This window comes from Mustela putorius, unplaced genomic scaffold (genome assembly GCF_011764305.1).
Source record: "Mustela putorius furo isolate JIRA1106 unplaced genomic scaffold, ASM1176430v1.1 tig00003846_pilon_pilon_pilon, whole genome shotgun sequence".
In the NCBI taxonomy this organism is placed as follows: Eukaryota; Metazoa; Chordata; class Mammalia; order Carnivora; family Mustelidae; genus Mustela; species Mustela putorius.
In genome coordinates, this window is record NW_025421999.1 from 17,479,212 (window position 1) to 17,500,046 (window position 20,835).

Below are 20,835 nucleotides of genomic sequence, written 5' to 3' on the forward strand. Positions count from 1 at the left end.
AGTTTCATCCACACTATGGGTCTATCTTAATAGGGGAATTTAAAGACAGCACCTTATAATCCAGGAGCCAGTATCTAAATAATGAATATAGTGAAAGGCTGAAGACATAAACATCAAAACTTCCCAAAGAAGCTTTATGATGAGATATACCACCTACTGGAATCAGAGCATATCAGAGCCCATTATAAGTACTTTTAGTCTCAAGCTCCATATGGCCTTATTGTTTTATACCTCAGAGCCTGCTCTACCCTGTTGCCTTGTCAGTTCTTCCTCCTTCCCAAGACAAAATTCCAGGGCTTAACTCAGATTCAGTAATACAAGATATAGCTTTCATCAATGCACTGCCCTAACCCATGAAGTGAGTTGTCTTTTCTCTCTCCCTCTCTACATTTTCATAATGTAATACATAATTAAAACTATTGTCCTCACTCTAGAAACTATACTTACTTACTTGGTTTGGAATCTTCTACCCTAGCTAGTAAAATACAAGTATTGTGGTAAATTAGAAAATCAAGACATTCTGATATGAACACATAAAGAATAACAATATAACTGAGCCAAGTATTTGGCATAAACAATATCAAAGTCATAACTAAATACTAATTTATTAATTGCATTAATTTGACTTTTGTGTTTTTACCATGGCGTTTTTCCCTTTTCTGAGTAGACAACAGAATTGTGTATCACTTGACTTTCTATGGGTATTCAATATTGTAGCTTTTTGTTTTTCTTGTAAACACAGGGAAAATAAAGTTAATTAGTTTCTCATTTGCTTTGTTCATTGTAAGACAAAAATAGCATTCAGCTTCTGTTTTATGATTAGAATAATGGCCAAGGCTAGAAATATAGATGGCAAGTTGAATAATCATAATCTTGCCATAATCTTGAATAACCATAATCTTACTCAACAAAAGAGAACTGGCTACATCAAAAATAAACATAAATATCATAAAAGTAATCTTTGAAACCAAGTGAACATATAACAAAACTATTTCGAAAAAAACAACATTCTCTTGGTATTTGTCATTTCCATGCCTATCCCATTAGATAGCTGCAAAAGAAACCCTTTAATGACCAAGAGCAATATTTTTTTTAAGATTTATTTCTTTATTTACAGGGAAAGAGAGAGAGAGAGTTCAGTGGGGAGAGGAAAAGGGAGAGAGAGAGAGAAACTCAAGCAGACTCTGTGCTGAGTGCAGAGCCCCACAAGGGGTTTAATCTCATAACCCTGAGATCTTGATGACCATGACCTGAGCCAAAAATCAAGAGCTGAATATTTAACCAACTGTCCACCCAGGGACCCCACAGCAATATGTTATTCTTTAAGCTACTACTTATTTTAATGATAAAATTATGTGTATTTAAATAAATCACGAGTAATTGTTATAGGAAAATATAGCATCTTGTAACTAAATATCTTTAATATCTAACTTCTGCTTATTTTATTCTTTCCAATTACCACAGTATGTTATGATTTTAAATGAAATCTGTTTTCTTTTTAAATATTATAAAATTAATACTTGTAGAGTTCATATTGATTATCCAGTTACTTTTATTGATCTTACAGGCAGAATAGTATCTTGATCTATCACATTCAACAACACCAAAATATATACAACTCTAGTGTCAATATCAATAATCACTAAAAATCAAGCAAACATTTACAACTATGTGCAATTAAGGGAAATTGATTCAAAAGGCATGTAATTGTAGTAACAATAAAATAGCATTTATATATTAAGACGTACATAGTCAACCTAAATTTGGTACCTCAGGCATATTTATAATTTCGATATTTATACAAACTTTGGAAACTGAGGAGTACACTGGCCAGTCACCAATGATCGTGGAAAAAAAAATAGACAAAAGTGCTTATTTTGCTAACAGTATAGCTCTTTAGCCTGACATTGTGTAATATTGTTATCCCTTCCCAAGCATTAGAAATCAATACTACATGTGCCTCAAGCTTTTTTACAGATGAATGATCAGATCAAGATGCCCTTATTTCAGAAACTAAGGTCATTAATGTTTATCTTCACTTGAGCCATTTTAGAAGGCTTGCTGAACCAAATGCCATCTCAGACTACTGTATGAACAGCGACATCTAGTGGGCATTATGACCCCAAACCAAGGTTATCCACGAAACAAGTGAAATCACTAGAATGCATCATCTTTAATATTAACACAAGAATATTTCCAATGAAACTATATCAGAAAATTACACTTCCCAGTGGACTTTCTCTGACTTAGTAATAAAATAAATTTAAGAAAAGCCAGCACTGGATTTCTAATCTTTGTTCTTAATCATCTACCTTTACATAGGTAAGTATCCTTTGTAGATTTTTATAAAAATCCAATTTCATTCTCTTTGTGTCTGAATTATTGCTTCTAAAAGGGTTATATAAAGATCTCTGAAACATGGGGAACTACTAAATAATCAGTTTTGTGGCTCTTTTAAGAACATGAACTGGAATGTTCCAGCAATAAACAAATCCAGCCAGTCTCTATGACAGTGCACTGAGGGCCAATATTAAGATATTAGAAAAGCTGCCAGTCTGTTAGTTATTGTTGTATTGAGTTTACACTGAGATGTTATTAATTTTTGTAAACAAGGAATATCCATTTCAAGACTCTCTAAAATAACTGATTCATGAAACAGAATTATAGACTCATTTTACCATCAAAAAGTCATTTCCTAAGTATGACTGTTTCCTTTCATGAAAAAGTCAGTACATTCTTTGCCTGTTTTGCATAGCCAATCTGAGGCAATCCAAAAAGCTTTTGTTGTTTGCTGGAAGCTTAGCTCATCATTCTCTATACATACTTCCAGCCAGAGATCTAAAACTATCCCCCAACTCCCTTCAGGCCAGCTCCAAGGAATCTGTGTCTTCCTGTCACCATGAAAATTTTTTCCTGAGCACAAACTGTGTATGATGCAATTCCATGGTTGTTCATGGGACACCCTGGGATTGTCCCTTCCAGATGGACTGAGGTACCCCCGAAATGCTTAAACATACATAAATGAATATAAGCGGACTTCACTATGAACTTATTTCATTTCCCCAAATTAATTTCCATGGACTAAGACTAGACCTTTCTCTTTCTCTTTCCCTTTAAACTTTTAAGACTTTGTTAATGACAATAAACAGATGCAAGGTCTAGACCACAGTTGTTGTTTTTTTTAACACACCAGCCTCTTCAAACACAGAATGGGCATATTTAATCCTTCCAGATCATTAAACTATCCACGACCCAGCCACATGCCATGTTGGTGATTAGCTGAGACATTCACCTGACTTCCATTTGCGTGCTAAAAAGGGCTGTATAAGCCCAGACCCCCAGGGACTGGACACAAAAGTCCAAAGGAGGGATATTTCAGAGGCATCATCCCACTGGAGGAACTATGAGAAAAAGAAAGAAACCATTTTATAGCACTTAAGATTTTCATGTAAATGCTAGGCAGACACATTCTAGTAGTCATTTCATACCCAAGTATATAAGCAGTTAATCTTATTAAAACAATGAGTGTGATTCATATGCATTTAAAATTAATACTAAGGTCAGAGAAGTTACTGTTAGTGTAAAGCCCAGAGTTTTCTCCAGCCCACTCCCACCAGTAACTCCCTAGTGCTCTTCCCAAGGTCTTAAGTACAGGAGGATATGTGGGAAGGGGCCACAAAATGTCTAATGTTTACTAAGGGGACAGGCGGCACTGAGTGGCACTGGTGGCACCTGGAGGTTGCCCTTTATGGCTCTTCACTATAAAGACTTCCTTTTCCCTCTTTTCGCTCTCCCTGTTCCCTTTGTCTCTCTTATTTCTGCCTGAATCTAACAGTGATTATGTGAAGCACTGTTGTGCCCTGCTGCTGTCTGAACCCAGCCTGTAAAACAAAGATGATTTCTGAATTTCAGTGGAAAATGTTGTTAACTGCTCTACACTCAAAACATCCAGATCACCTCAGATGAAGAGCTATGGGCAAGCACAGATTATTACTGTCTGCTCCTAGTAAGAACCTCCTCCCAAAAAATAATTCAGAACTTGAACTTGCATTCTGAGTTAAAGGTTAATTCTCTATCGGCATTTACATATCTTGACCTTGCACATGTTTTAAGGATGGATTAGTTCAGATTTGCAAGTAAGTAATCTCAAAGTTACCAGCCCACAAAAACATTTTCATTACCTCCTCTCTCCACAAAAGTACCCAAAGAGTAAAGTAAATTATACTTTTTACTAATTGCCCGGGGTCATTCTTCACTGGGCCTGGAAAAGTATACAAGAGTCTAGTTGAATGGTTGGATGAGTCGCCACCACTAGATCTCTACAAGCCTAGAAATAATTTGGTCTGGGTCTAAGTGCTAATATCATGCTGCCAAGTCTCTTTCTGAAAAGCACAAAAGCAAAATATCCCATTCCTGCAAGCAAACCAACCACGAGGGTAGTGCCAAGAACTTTGGGGGCCCTTTTCTTGGCCACCCGGAATGCTGTTGGCAGCACTGCAGAGATTAATATATTGTTGACATGTCCTAAAACCTTGTTAAATGTTTTTCTCTTCAAGACACGTTCGTAATAGGTTTCCAAGTTTGGTCGCTTTCCATTTCCCCAGTTTCTCCTCGCAAACCCCAGGAACTTCAGTCGATGTAATGTGACGGCAAGAGAAACGTCTGCCAGGGTGAAGGATTCTCCGCAGAGCCAAGGCTGGCGGCCCTCTTCTAATCAGAGAGATGGACACAGAGAATTAGGGGCAATAGCTATACACATAGATTAGCTGGCATCTTTCATCTCGGTCTTGGGGGCAAGTGTGAGTACAGCAAAAGATGAAGGCCATGGTACATTCTCTTGACAATCCTACTCAGTGAGTAATTCTAACCTAAGACAAAGTCCATGCCAGTGTATCCCAAGCTAAGAGAGATTTCTTGGTACCTGTCAACCACCTACATCCCTTAGTGAAACAGGAGCCATCTGAGCTCAGAGCTGATCTTTGATATTGAAAAGAATTCTAAGGAGCTGAGAGCCTCCAAACCAAAGGACTCAATGGATCATTCCCCCTGGCTTAGGAAAACAGCAGGTGAGCTTTAGGAAGATCTGTAAAATTGGGCCTAAAATGTCACTCAGTGATTGTTGCTCCTAGTTACTTATGTAAAGCAGAAGAAAGTTCCTATAGTGAAGCAAGCTTCATGTAACATGGTCTTCAACTTTGTCACCAATTAGAATAGCGCAAACGGTCCATGTGCATGCACCTGGGCAATGGCAGGTTCATGCAGTTAGGTTCACAGGTACAATACAGGGATGCTCACCAGCCAGCCTGCCGATTTATACAGGCCAGCCCCCATTTTATACTTCAGATTGGAAGTATTCTCCCTGCCTAGGGAAAAAACTAGATGGAGCTTTCAAGCAATTACTCTGGTTATTCAACCAAATGAACTACTGTAATTAAAAAATATGTCAAATGGTCTAAGTAGGAATCTCTCAACCATAACTTTAAATGGTGCAGAAAAATCCTCTACCAATCACATTTCTCATAAACACAGACTGGTTATCATTAGACATCTGGGTTTTGCTGAGTTCAGTATTACTATTATTATTATTGTCAGGATAATTTAAACTGCCCATGAATAAAAATAATTTAAAAAAAAACAGACTACAGAATGTTTTTTGTAAAATCTAAGAGTATTATTCCCATAAATATGCTTGGCATCCAGCAAAAAGAAAAACAAAAACAAAAACAAATGAGAACCTACCTGGGGTTTCTTCATTTCTTCTTTGCAACTCAGTTTCAACCTGATCCAAGACTTTCTCCAATTCATCAAGAATTTTCTTCAAATATTTGACATTGTCATGGTCAAGCAGCTTTGACTAATTAGCAAAAATAACTAAATAGGTTATTTATGCCTGCAAAAAAACAACCAATACAGAGCAAAGCAGACATAAACTCTTCTAAAGCTGGAGTCTATTATTAATCCACGACAACGAGGAGATCCAGAATAATGTTAAAGCCAAAGCAAACCTGAGGGAAAATGCTCTGCCTGTGAGAACACTCCATGGGCCAGACCCACTGGTCTACTGGGAACTCCTGTAGGACCAGATGACCAGACATGGCCAAGAATACAAGGGACACAAAGAGACTCCTCTCAACCCCCAAGGAATGAATGGAACTTCAGCAGTTTTTCGAGGAATGAAAAACTGAATGAAAAACTAAATAATGAGGGAGAAATCTGAATGCAGTGAGTTAAAGACCAAGAGGAAAGTAAGGAGTCCTGAGTGTCCAGGCATTTCTTTTGAGCAGCACACTTAGGCTAAGATAAGATAAAGGAAAATGGGAAGTTGAAGAGGGTGGGGAGTATTAGTGTTTGCTACATTTTTAATATGGCAGAAGCTTGCATGAGTTCTTAGGCCCTGAGGAAAGAAGCACCAGAAAGAGATAGGCTGACTCTTAACAGATGAAGCAAAGCCCTGCTCCTTAGGGGACAGGCAAGTCAGAGTGAATTAACTCAAAATGGATTAAAGACCGGAACATAAGACCTAAAACCATAAAGCCCCTAAAAGAAAACAGAAATGGTAAGCTTCATGACATAAGTCTTGGGAATAATATTTTGAATCTGACACGACCATGCTGTCTTGATGATGACAGCTTTGTAATAGAGCCTGAAGTCCGGAATTGTGATGCCACCAACGTTGGCTTTCTTTTTCAATATCCCTTTGGCTATTCGAGGTCTTTTCTGGTTCCATATAAATTTTAGCATTGTATGTTCCATTTCTTTGAAAAAGATGGATGGTACTTTGATAGGCACGAAAAACAAAAACAAAAATAAACAAGCAGGACTATGTCAAACTAAAAAGTTTCTGCACAACAGAGGAAACCAAAAACAAAATGAAAAGGCAGCCTATTAAATCGGAGAAAATATTTGCAAATTGTGTATCTGATAAGGGGCTAACATCCAAAATATATAAAGAATTCCTACAACACAATAGCAAAAAATAATCTGATTTTAATATGTGCAGAGGATCTGAACTGAAGACATAAAGAAGACATATAAATGGCCAACAGGTACATAAAAGGATGCTCACCATCATTCATCATCAAGGAAATGCAAGTCAAAACCACAGTGAGATACCACCTCACAGCCATTAGAATGGCTGTTATCAAAAAGGCATGAAATAAGTACTGGCAAAGATGTGGAGAAAAGGAAATAATCATGCACTACTGATAGGTATGTAGACTGGTGAAGTGACTATGGAAAACAATACAGAAGTTCCTCAAAAAAATTACAAATAGAACCACCATGTGATCCAGCAATTCCACGTCTGGGTATTTATCCAAAGAAAACGAAAACACTAACTCAAAAAGATACATGCACTCCCATGTTCATTGCAGTTTCATTTACAATATCCAAGAAACAACCTAAGAGTCCAGTGATAGATGAATGAAGAGATTTGGTATATATACCCAATGGACTATTATCCAGCCATAAAAAATAATGAAGTTTTACCATTTGCACCAACATACATAGACCTTGAGGGAATGATGCTAAGTGAAATGGGTCAGACAACGATATATCCTACAGGATCTCTCTTACACGTGGACTCTTAAAAACAACAACAAAACAAAAACTAAGCTCATAGACAAGAACAGATTGGTGGTTGGAGGTGGAGGAAATGGGTGAATGGTAAGAGGAAAAAAATGAGAGAAAGGAGGGGAGTCTAATAGAAGAAAAAACTTGCCAATTGCCATATTGGTATTAAAGTCCTAAAGGTCTAGCTAGCCTTAAAGTGAGACTACCTGAAATGACAGAGTTCTAGTATATATTATGAACTTGCTTTTTCATTTTATGACTTTCCTTGACAATCAGCATGAGAAATACCTGCCTTTTAAGCAACTGTCATTAGGTTTGAATAAATCTAATTAAGAAAAATTCTTTCTAAAAGCAGAGTGTAAGCCAAAGGTAACATACACTGGTGATTTGCAAATATTTAAGAGGAGATGTTCTAGAAATAGTGAGACTTTACAAAAAGTAGAATATTTAATACAAAAAGTGGATGTTAATTGAGGACAGCCTGGTTTACTTACTTTAAGTCGCTTCTGTTTTGCGATGTATGCCTCTTGTAAATCTGGATTTTCTTCAGCAAGCTTTTTCAGTTCCGATTCTGTGTTACCAATTTGGCCTGATAATAAAATCATTTGTGAAATAGGAAATTATTTCCTCCCTTCTATACAAGAAAAAAGGAGAAGCTAGGAAACTTCATGGTAAGAGCATGAGCTCTGGGGTTCATGCCCTGACTCTGCCTTAGACTTAACCTCTCTGTGCCTCAGATTCAAAATGGAACTATCAGAGTATCGGCTACATAGGCTAAGGATTAAATGTGAGGCACCCAGGAAAGCCCTTAGAGGGAAGCTCAGCAGATCAGAAGTGCTCAACGCACAGTGGTTGTTCTAACTTTCAGTACCTTTCAAGTTTTTGTTAGTGGCTTCTTCTATATGAGACAAGGGAAAAAGCCTTATTAAAAAAGAAAAAAAATTAACTCCAGGTGACAGAATTATATTCAGACCACCTGTTTCAAATCATATGAGTATTTATGCAGAGAAGGAGGAGGACCAAGAAGATAAAGCAGAAAAAGGAGAAGGAAGGAGGGGATAGGAGAGGAGAGAAGAAGTATCTACAGGAAAGAAAAATAACAAGTCAGAGAATTAGAAAGATGAGATATGATGTAATGGAAAAAATGTAGTTTCTAGAATCAGAAGATCTGGGTTTGAGTGTTCCTAGTCAAACATCCCCAGAGTCTAACCATGGCCACCTTCCCTTACTGTCCTATTCCAATCACATGTGCCAGAGAGCACAGTTTGTCTTCCACATCCCATGCACTGACCATACTCAGCAAAGAGGAGAGATGGATATCACAACTCAATCTTAATAAATCTCAAATCACTCAATTTAGAGGTAGGCTAATGGTTAGACAGCCTGTAGTCCAGCTCCCTCACATAATGAAACAAAAATTAAGGACCAGAAATGTGAACTCAGTTGCCCATAATCACCATCAGATTCCAGATTTCATGATTCTTAGTCCATCTTCTACAAAAACATGTTATGTTCTTTACTTTTCCACAGGCTACTCTTCTGAATTTTACCCAAGCTTGGCCCTCAAGGCTAAGAGCTCCAATAGACCATAAATGTCCAGCTGAAAAGTGGAAGCACAGATTAATCTGACTGGTGCATGGATCGATCTATAACATGAATATCCATGAAGCAAACTCAACAACCCTGTCCCCAAGTCTTCATGAGATATGCCTGGTCTCAAAAATGAATTAGAAGAACTTTGAAACAAAATTCCAAGCCTTTAAGATTGTTACATACTGCGAATCCGTGTGGTTGCATAAGCTGGGATCATGGAGTCCACAGTTAGCTCAGGATGTAAAATGCAGCCGTGGGTATAAGCATCCATTGGCAATGAGTCAAGCAGTTCTCGATAATGTTGTACCCGTGGGTAATACATGCTTCCTTTATCAGGCATTAACCTGGGTGTTTTTTCTAAAAACATATACACAAACATTAAAGAAAAAGTTACAAATCAGAGGTTACTTCCAAAAGCAAAATAACAAACCCAAACCCCTTTAGCAGTGTTTTCAATGTTACATCAAGGCATTTAAAAGATGATATCTCCCCAGCCCAGACATTAAAAATTGGAAATGGACTGATGTACCAGACTAGACCCCAAACAATGACCACACTGCAATTCTCTCACTTCTCTACTTTACAAATTGCTACTCCACCCACAAGGCCGAGCTAGTTATGTTAATGCCTCTATGGGACATTCCCTAACCTCCTACAACTACCAATATCTGATTGGGTCAGGTGTGCCTTCCTCTGTACATGGAAAATACCTTTGTAGATATACCATCAGAACCTTATCACCTTAATTAGTTGTCTGTATCTTTTTGCCCTATGAGCTTCTTCAGGGCAGGGAGTCTGTGATTCACAGTCTCTCATAATGTCTCATACATATTAGGCCATTGATAAACATTGGGTAGATGAATTAAAACTCATTATGAAAAGATAGTCAGAAACCACTCTTTCTAGGTTCTAATTAACAGCAAGAGTGACCCTTTTGACGCTATGTGAATGTGCACTGAAAGTCTTCACAGAATTCACCATGAATTTCTAGTATTTTATATCTAGAAAGTGGGTTCTACATAAATCCTCAATTTGCTGGTTAAACCCTAGACTACTTGAGGGTAGGGACCATGCGCTGTTCTCTGTTGAGTTCCCAATGCCTAATATAATATTTGGCTCACAGCAGGTGTTCAATAAATTTCAATTAATTAGTATATTCCCAAATTTCTAGTTGTCATAGAATATTTGAGCTGGAGGAGCTCTGTAGCAGTTAACAAGGACACTGAGATATAAAGGCTGAAGAATTCCCCAAGATCACAAAGCTAATTAAAAGCAGATTAAGAACTAAAGCCATTGATTCTTAATACCATGGCCTGCTTTATAACATCATCTTCAAGGGATTTACATTCCAGAGACTATCCAAGAAGAATAAAGATGAACTACATGATCCAAAGATCAGGACTATGTCCCTTCAGAAACACTTCCTACTTCTGACTCTCCAACTGCCCCTGAAAAATGCCAATGAGCTTATTCCAACAAATGAAAAGAACAGACTCAATTTTATTCATTTATTTCTTAGTTTGGGCTATTTAATTTTGAAACATTTGTGAGCATCCCACACTCATTCATAAGTGTTGACAATTCAGAATTGGTTGCCGAGCATTTCAGACAAGATCTTGTAATGCCATAATCCAAGTGGAACAATCTCTCTAAGCCAACAGACTATTTCTGACTCTAAGAAAAAATAAGATGGATTACTCCTCAAACCTGTGGGCAAATTTCTAATTCCCTACTGGAGAGTCCAATTCTGAAGTATGCCTTGGAATAACCAGGAATGAAGTGTCAGCCACATACTGCTTGTCAACAGTGGATTTACCCAACTACAGCACACTTCCTTGCAGATCTTTCAGGATCTCAATATATTAGTAGAATCCCAACCAATGCCTGGTAGACATGTCCATAAGGACAACAGACTGAAGTCCTTCTAAAGTCCTTGAAACACTGAAGAGTTCTTAACCTTTTGTGTGCCACAGACCTCTTCTCAAAATAATATTCTTAAACATACAACACATAGGATTGCAACGGAAACTGAATAGACTGAAATACATGTATCAAATTTTAAATTATAAAATATTAAAATGGGTGCCTTTTATTAATGCATTAACAAGATCTAGCAGCAGGTCTAATAACTACCATAATTTCGAAGTAGCTGTAAGCATAAGTCATTTTTAAGATAACTGCAATAACCTGATATGCTAAGAACATATCTGTGATTTCTATTGGTAACAAAGTCACAGGCACTCCTCATTGGAAATGAAAGGAATTGATAAGTTTCTGTTAGAAATTAGTGAAGATATAATTTTTTCCCCTCTAGGACCTCAAATTTCCTGAATTCTATTCATAGATCTCTAAGGGCAACAGCTCTCTAAGTGCTATCTAAGAATCCTGAGCTTTTTCTAGATACTCTCAGTGGGTCCACAGAGTCAAAGCTACTTTTATAGTAATACTACAATGTTAATTGCTTTTTCACTTATTCTCCCTCAAGAATACAGCAGAATTTTTCAGAGGCTACAGGACATGTGATGGCTCTATCATTCTGACAGTTAATGAGATGTGGGCTTGTGTATTCATGTGTTTTAAATTTTTCTCAATTTTAATTCCTAATTTGGCAAATATTAATAGTTATACCCCACAAAGCTCTCCAGTGTTCTCAATAATCTTTATGATAAAGGGGCCCAGAAACCAAAAGTTTAAGAACCACTGCTCCGGGGGTCCAAAAGCCTTAAGTTAAAACCAAAAATGGTACAGCATATTCAAATTCTTCCAAGTAGTTAAATTTATGGCCACTGGCTCAGGCTACTTTCTGGTGCCAGGCCTGGGGCTTGTCTTCAGAAGAGGATACCACTTCCTTCTGGGAAAGAGAATTAGAGCAGGAAAAACACTGTCAGGCAATTGCTTCTGTGGAAGTTCCATCTGGCTAAGCCCAAATTCTTCAAAGGAAGATAAATGTTCAAATCCACAAAAAGAATTTGCTCTACTCAGGACACTATTACTATGTAACTCTCTACTATAACACTTGCCAGACAGAACATAAGATACCCACTGAACCCAACTTCTCATCCAGCCTGTCTCTCGTCTACCACCTCCATGGCAATACCTGCAATGTGCTGTCATTATTCACTACACCAGAGCACAATAGTGTCCCCTGCCTCTGGAAACAGTTTTTCAAAAGGGCATTGGGTTTTCCTTTGAATTTTATACAGACCTTCCCTCTCACTCTCATTCTATTTTATTTCCCAGTCTTTCCATAAAGCATTTTTGTTAGAACACATGCACGAAAGAAGGAAAGGAATGGAAAGGAATGGAATGGAATGGAATGGAATGGAATGGAATGGAATGGAATGGAATGGAATAGAAAGGGCCAAGGGAAAGGGAAGGAAAGGAAAGGGAGGGAGGGGAGGGGAGAGGAAGGGAGGAGAAAGGAAAGAGGAAAGGAGAAAGAAAACAGAAGAGGGATGCCTGGATGGCTCCCTCAGCTGGGCATCTGCCTTGGTCCTGATTCCAGGGTCCTGGGATCAAGTCCTGCATTCGGCTCCTTGCTCAGCTGGGAGCCTGCTTCTCCTCTGTCTGCCTCTCTCCCCCTGCTTGTGCTCCCTCTTTCTCTCTCTCTGATAAATAAAAATAAATTTAAAAAAATTTTTAAAAAGAAAGGAAAAGAAAAAAGGGCACCTGGTTGGCATTCAAGTATGCAGCTCTTGATCTTGGGGTCATGGGTTTGAGCCCCACATTGGGTGCAGAGATTACTTTAAAAAAAAAAAAAAAGAGCCATTTTAGTATGCTACCTCAGTCAGGAGTGAAAAAGCAATAGAAGGCTTACAGGGGGAAGGCACGAAATCAGAGGACTTTTAAGAAGCAGGCATTGAAAAGAGTTTCCAGCATTAGGGAATAGAGTTGCTATACTGGAAACCAGTATAAGTGACTAAGCTGGAAGAATAAATAAGTAAACTGGCAGGAGACCAGACTTCCTAGAAGAACTGAGTAGGGAACAAGGCAGGACTTGAACCGCACCTAAATTTAGGCAGGTGCAGATAGACATAAAACAGAAAGATGTGATAATGAGAGAAAACAAGTTTTTTAAAACCAGAAAGAAAAGATACAATAAAAGCATTCTGCAGATATTTCACGGGGACAAACACCTCCATACAGTCTCAAGTCTCTGCATTGCTCAGTAGAATAGCAATGGCCTAGAACCATTAAAAAAAAAAAAAAAATCACATTCAGTTTCTCCAAGTGCAAAAAAATTAAAAAAATTTAAGAGGTTATAGGCATAAGCTTCCATTATCTTTCTACATTGATTTCTCTGATTTCCCATGTTCCTCAATGATGGCAGATAAAGAAGGCATAATTATACCCTATTTTCAGGGAAGACTCCCTCCTCTCCACACATCTATTTGAATAATTTTCATCTCTTCCTTATCATTATTAATTCAATGAAAACAGACATCATTCCTACCTTTATCCCCTTAAAAATTTTTTATTTTACTTAGGTCATTTAGTAATAACATTGATATATTAGATAATATGCAACAGGTAGTTGAATAAAACTGTACCCTTCAACCAGTCAAACACCACGCTATTAAAAAAATATAATAAAAATGGTAAATAAATTGTGACCTGAAATAAAAGTTATAGTTACAATTGACTACAATTCAAAGCTGTCACAACTATAGAACTGGAACGATCAAATCTAAACACAGATAAAAAAAAAAATACAGTGTCAAATTATAGAAGTTCATTATATGCAGCCATGGTTTTCTGAGAAAGACAAATTTATAGCACTATTTTCAATGAATCTTATACCTTAAGTGGTATTATATTTAAGACTTTGAACAGAAACATTTGTAATTGGGGAGCAAAACTTCTTTATCAGATGGCTTGTTCCAATTATTGTTAACACATAATATGGAATTAGAACCTTTGCATTTTGACACCCCGACCTGTCCACTAAAATTGGACAAACCAAAGAGTAAAAAAAAAAAGTAACTTTTTAACGCCACTTTATTGGCACAATCATGAGTTTTAAAGGCTCATTCTCTTTTTCTTATCACATACCATATTTTCTCCACACTTAATTAGAACCTTTGTGCTAATCTACAGTTTTAGTAGATGTGCTAAAAGGCATATAAAGTTACTCAACTATATATGATAGGCTCTATTAATAGACAAAAATTTGAATAATTGGAAGTTCTTGTCTAAATAATTGCATTTTTAATGTAACAGTGACTTCCGAATTATTTTTAAAATGAGTTGATTTTCAATAGATATTGACAAAAATCTTATCCAAAAAATATATTTCCTAATGAGACTTATATACACTACCTTAACATCACACCAGAGTACTTTATTTCCAAACCAAGTTCTATTTCCTAAGAATAAATGAGGTATATATAAACCGAAGACATGAGACATGATCTTCAGGGAACTCTTATATACTAAATTACCAAAACTCCGTATTCACCATATGACAGCCTCGATTCCAGATTACCAGCAGTAGTAAGTAGTAATGTTCTAATATTTTGTAGTCATTTCAGACCCACTTTTTTTTTATTACTTAGTGTCCAAATTAAATTCACTGAGAGAGATTATGAATAGTATAAGAAACATCTAGGTTTTAAAATCTATATTAGCAAATATATTCACTTGTTACATCCACTGTTTCCAAGTTTCCCTAGTTTGCTTAGTATCACACCTCATCTAATTTAATCAATTGCATGTGTTACTAAATCTACTCTTCATTGCAAGCCTGAAGAGAAAAAGGTGTCACATATGTGAAAAGGAATCTGTAAAACTGAGTAGTAATAATAGCCCATAAAGACAGATTTGGTATTATTATCAAGTTTACAGAATGAAACTATCTTTGAAGATTAGTAAGTTTCTAATTATTAGGGATCTTTGAATATCTCTGGTCCTTGCGCCAATTAACACCCAAAAAATAGCTATTAAAAGAATGAATAAAGAGATTGTTGTTTGCCAGCCTTGATTGAGCAGCCATAATTCAGTACTTCTAAATTCTTCTTTTGACCCAAATTCTGACTTCAGGAATATCACCACTGATGTCTACATCACTATTACTTTCAAAAAAGAAAAAAAGAGAAAAAAAAATCAAGGAGTGCCTGCCTGGTTCTGTCAAAGCAGCACGTGACTCTCGATCTCAGGATCATGGGTTCAATCTCCACATTGGGTGCAGCAACTACTTAAATAAAAGTAAAACTTAAAAAAAAATCAAAAACTTATTTAAATAACTACTTAAATAAATAAATAAACTACTTTAAAAACTACTTAAATAAAAATAAAACTTTAAAAAAATCATAGCCATCATTCAGTTTAGATACTAACTTTTATAAAGCTAAAACTTGAAAAGGATTGCCTTGGCTACCAAATTTCTCCCCACAAACTACCAATTATTTAATGGACTTATCCCAAAAGCATAAGAATATAAATATTGATTACACACAAATATTGAGAAGTATCTACAGGTCAGCAAAACATCATTTTTAATATAATCCCCAGCTGGTAAACTAATAAGGGATGGCAAATAACAGCAAAGGAGATACCAGTTGACTACACTCTATTTTTTTACATGAATGAATATACTTTAAGTTTCCTATTATAACCATGAGCAACTATATGTCTCATGAAATCCATTCACTTAGTATTCTAAGTTGTAAATGTTCCTCAAAGTTCCACACATAATTGAACAAAATGTTGCATGTTCTGACCAGTTCACAATTTGCCATGTTTTAGATAGAACCAAAACGACTTGAGATCATCCCAGCCTTTTATCATTAGCTTTAATCAATAACTTTTTAGCAAGCCAGGTCTCCCAACCTTGCTTAACGCAACTGATTTTTTTTTTAAATTCTCATACTACATTTAGCCTTGTTAAACTTTATCTTCATTTTTTTTTTCATTTCATTGTCCCATGACAAGCACTTCACAAATCCCTCATCATCTTAACTATCCCAGCTTTTGTCATCCACAAATGTAACAGTATCTCCACAATGTCTTTATTTAAGTCATTAGGCTCAAGTCAGAGAACAGAAACCTGTAAGAACACCAGTAGAGATCCCTGTCTAGGCTGATATCTATCTTCAAAAGCTCATTCATTTTTTTTAATTATTCAAAAGTGTTTATTGAGCTCCTATTAAAGAACATTCACCATAGGAAGCACTGGGGATATGACTGTTAATAAGACAGACACTCTCTCTGACCTTATGGTACTTAACAGTAGTTTACAAGTAATTGAAATAAATGTAACAAAATTATAAAGGATAAGTCTTTAGCTAAATGTGCATCCTTATTTAAGACATTTATAAGTGAATATTCTTTAATATGGTGGTTTGTTCATCTGAAAATGTGCATTACTTTTATCTAGCCATATTTGCTCCTTTATTCCACAAGGGTACCTTATGAAGTAGTCTCAGATGTTCTACTTAAGATACCTTATATCCAGAACCATGCCCAGTATACAATAGATTCATTTTTCTTAAGTGTTAAAGCCATTCTTCCATAATGTAAAACTTAAGCTGGTTCCTTTTAACTGAGATACTCTAAAGTTATATATATGTACGTGTGTATGCATATAACTAATTTATAGTGCTATGTAAAGTTTAAGTGATTACTTAACACACAGGAAGTGCTTCTCAAATTTTAATGTATATATGAATCACTTCGGGATCTTGTTAAAATGCAGGTTCTGATTCAAGAGATCTGCATTTCTAACAAGCTCCGAGGTGATACCAATGCTGCTAGTCAATGCAACACACTTTGAGTAGCAATGATTGGTAGAATTTACCTTTTCCCATCCCTGACAATTGGGATAAGATCCATCTTTTTTTTAAGATTTTTATTTATTTATTTGACAGAGATCACAAGCAGGCAGAGGGAGAGGAAGGGAAGCAGGCTCCCTGCCGAGCAGAGAGCCAGATGCGGGGCTCAATCCCAGGACCCTGGGATCATGACCCGAGCGGAAAGCAGAGACTTTAACCCACTGAGCCACCCAGGCGCCCCTGGGATAACATCCATCTTATCTGGCTCTTTTCCTAATCTCCATGGGTTCTTAATGACATATAAATTATCTTAATGGTAATAGTGAAAATGCATGCATGTTTATTTTTTATTTTATTTTAATACATTGGGATAAACTTTCCCTATAGACTAGACTAGCTTTTATGTAACTGTTTTCTTGCTGTCTTCCTATCTACCACAGGTTTTGCTTCCTTTAATCCTCTTTTAACCCCTTCCAATGGAGTGACAACTCTCCTGAGAAAGAGAAAAGAATGAACTAAGAATTGATTGGACTTCCTTTATCTCTGCAATTGATAAAACTGTATCACTTAATCCAATAGACAGAAAAGTAAAGTCACCAACGATATGTAACAAGTTAGCAATAGCTTTAGATAAAGAGCTGGGATTCTTGATTGTTTACTGATCCTATTGGTACAGCCAGAATTAAAGTCCTTAGTTTCCATATTTTCATTTCACATTTAGCCCCAGTGCCTTCTCCTCTGATTCCATAAGTACTAAGAAGAACTTAACATTTCCCTTCTTTGAGTAGGACTCAGAATGTATCTTAGTTTTTTTTATATGATCAAAGCAAAAGAAAAAACCTAAGGAAAACTTTAAGAAAACCTAATAATCATTAACATTACTATATTGCAAAGTAACATATTTTATATTACTGAATATCTTAAAGGACAAACAGTGCTAGAAGAGGAAGAGAATGGCAGTAGTGGCAGTAGTAGCAGTAGTAGTAGTGGTGGTGGTTCAAGGCGTGCCAACAAAATATTTTAATATGATTTTCCATTTACTGCATCTTTTTAAGATTTTTATTTAAAATGGAATTCTTATACAGTGATTTTGTTTTATTTATATTTTAACCACTTTTCCCAAGAAATACAAATTATTTAACAGACTTGTCCATTTCCAAAAAGCTCAATATTGAGAAAAATTTTCTTAAATCAATTAACCACCATTTTCAGTACAGTCCCCAGCATATAGACATAAAGAATAGCAAGTAATCATAAAAGAGAAAACAGTTCATTAAACTCTGGTTTAGCTCAACGTCTCCACCTCTAAAATCTCCAATCATAATCCTAAATAACCAAACACTTGGAATAAGAATAGGGGCAGCTGTAGTGCCAGTCTAATTCCCTGGGGTTCCCTCCACACACATTTAGGTCCCAATTTTTTTTAAGTACTTCAGACATTTTTTGGCCTAGTAATTTGGGGTTATATTCTGGTTTTTATCCTGCCCAATTAACACCAGCATAACTAGTGGCAGATAAAAAGTAACTGGATCTCATGCAGCTTTTATTTCAGAAGAGTACTCAGCTGAAAGGAGCCTTTTGTTCTCTCAATTACGCAGTGATCAACTGTATAATCTTGGGCAAATAGTGAAGCTATAGTTCACCTCAAAGGATTGTCGTTAGGGGCAAGCGAGATAATATATAGGTAGCAATGACTATGGGAGACAGCCAGTATAAATATGAAGATATGGGTTTGAAAGACTTCCATTCTAGCCCTATTTTGCCACAAAATAGCTGTATTACCTTAGGCAACCCGTTTCTCGTTCATCAGGTACAATGGGAATAACTGGTCTACCATGCCTGTCCCAGATGGCTTCTGGGATAGAAATTATAGAAATTATAAAATGCCTAACATAAATCAGGCTATCAATAAATGTCAAAAAATAACTTAAAAGCACCATACAAATATAAGTGCTTTAATTCTTTACAAAAGATATAAAATTAACGCTATACAGGAAAAAGATCTCTAAATATACCAACATTCTATTCTTCCTTCCTAAGTTTTACTCCTCTTTTTCCCTCTTATTCTTTTTAAGACGGAACTATTTGGCAGACTAGAAAAAACTGATTTTCATCACGTACATTTTAAATTGTTAGGAATTTTCAAGGCTAACGATTCACCACAACAAACCACACACCTGCAGAGGAAAACCTCTGAATTAAAAGGAATATCCCAACGTTAGAATTTGCTTACACAAAATTTGTGGTATCAACCTATTTTATATTTGCGTGCTTATGGAAATGGAAAAGGTTTTTAGCATGAAACCACCATCATGAAACCAAAAGGAAAAAGAAGGAAGGAAGGAAGGAAGTGGGGAAGGGATGGAGGATGGAGAAAGGGAGGGAAAGAAGAGGAAGAAGGGAGGGAAGGAGACATATATTTGTGTTGAAAGTAAATCCAAAAAATCACAAATAGCCTTAACATTACCATCCAGGAAAGTCTGTTCAAGATAATCAATGATCTGAGTGGCCTCACAAATAATGTTTTCCCCGTGGATAAGGACAGGCACTTCTCCAGTTGAATTCAAACGCATAAACCAAGGCTCATTGTGCTCACTCAAGGGCAGACTTACATCATGTTCCTCGCACTTCAATGCCTTTTCAGCAATTACCAAGCGTACCTGAAAGAGTTCACACTGGTTACAACACATGTAGGCTTTCAGGTAAATGACATCTCTGGATACCGTTAAGCAGCCTTTCTGGGCTCCCCTGAATTATTATCATCAACACTCTTTTTAACTATTCCTACTCTAGGAATTAACAAGTGAGATACATTCTAGCATTTTAATCATATAAACTAGAAAGGACCAAAAAAAAAAAAAATTGTAAAAAATTCTGGCTAAATTTGTTCCACAGTGACTCTCTATCATCACTACTTTCTTTCCATCTAAACCTCAGTATGTGTCCTCCCCAGACAAGAATCTGATATAGAGATGTGCTAGGCCTTGTTGAAGAGGACGAATGCGTACAAGAAAAAGAAGGAACTGTAGATTATGCGGTTGCGTGAAAGCGCTTCCCTCTGCCTCACTCTTCAAGGCCCAGGGGACAAGGCCTCCGGCCCTAATACCTAAAGTGATGCTTTTTTGTCGCATATCATGAGTGGTAAAGCCTGAGTCATAGCCTTTCCATTTCGGACTAATTCTCTGTGCTCCCCTACAAGGCGCATCCCAGACCTCCAGGGAGCGCCCGCCGGATTTAGGGCTTTGGAGGCCCGGTTCTAGACCCGCGGGAGGACCCAGGAGAGCCCTGAGGGAGCTGTCCCGGTGCTGAAACCCGATCCGCGCCGCCCGCCCCAACAGAGGCCTTTACCTTTTGAGAGCTGAAAGAATGTGTCCAGTGGTACAGAATGAGCCTAACCTCCGCGTCCGACTTGCCTTCCGCCATCAAGGGCGCGCCCCCTCTCTGCTCCTCCTGCCTGCGAGCCATTTTGGGGTACGCGAGCGCTGCAGGGCCTCGTCTGTTCAGCCCTTTATTTCTCCCACCCACACTGCCGCGCGAAGCGTCGTTAGTTTTTTCCGCTTTGCCTCCAGGAGCCGGGAAAGAGATTTTCGCGCGGACGAATAGACCTCTGGGAAATGTAGTTTCCACCGCCAGAAAGCTGCAGGGCAGTGTCTGCAAAGATGCGGGGGTGTCCTCGCGCCAGAAAGCCACAGATGTACGGAAGTCACATAGGAGGGGCAAATGCACTTTTTTTAGAGGAAACCATCTAAAAAGAGTTCCTGAATACTAAGATAATAATAAATAATGCTTTGGCGGGGGTGGAGTAGAAGTTGCTGAGGTATAAAAGCAGCAATTTCTTCTTGGTTGATTTGTGCCCTTTGCAGAACGGAAGTTCTTGGAGGGGGGGGGGATAGAATAAGGA

At 37.2% G+C, this 20,835-nt stretch overlaps 1 protein-coding gene across 2 annotated transcripts; it reads right to left on the reverse strand.

Annotated features, from left to right (window-relative positions):
* Positions 1-1,534: 1,534 nt before the first annotated feature.
* GDAP1 (ganglioside induced differentiation associated protein 1) lies at positions 1,535-20,514 on the reverse strand. Of its 2 annotated transcripts, none has more exons than XM_004762331.3 (6): positions 20,283-20,514; positions 19,402-19,594; positions 9,349-9,522; positions 8,067-8,161; positions 5,740-5,854; positions 1,535-4,710 (listed from the first exon to the last, which is right to left on the reverse strand). In XM_004762331.3, the coding sequence occupies exons 1-6, from the start codon at positions 20,397-20,399 to the stop codon at positions 4,328-4,330; spliced, it is 1,077 nt and encodes a 358-aa protein (XP_004762388.1). In that variant the 5' UTR covers positions 20,400-20,514; the 3' UTR covers positions 1,535-4,327. The 2 variants fall into 2 exon arrangements, with proteins under 2 accessions (XP_004762388.1, XP_044919125.1); XM_045063190.1 differs by having other exon boundaries at positions 19,547-19,594; positions 20,283-20,347.
* Positions 20,515-20,835: the final 321 nt, after the last annotated feature.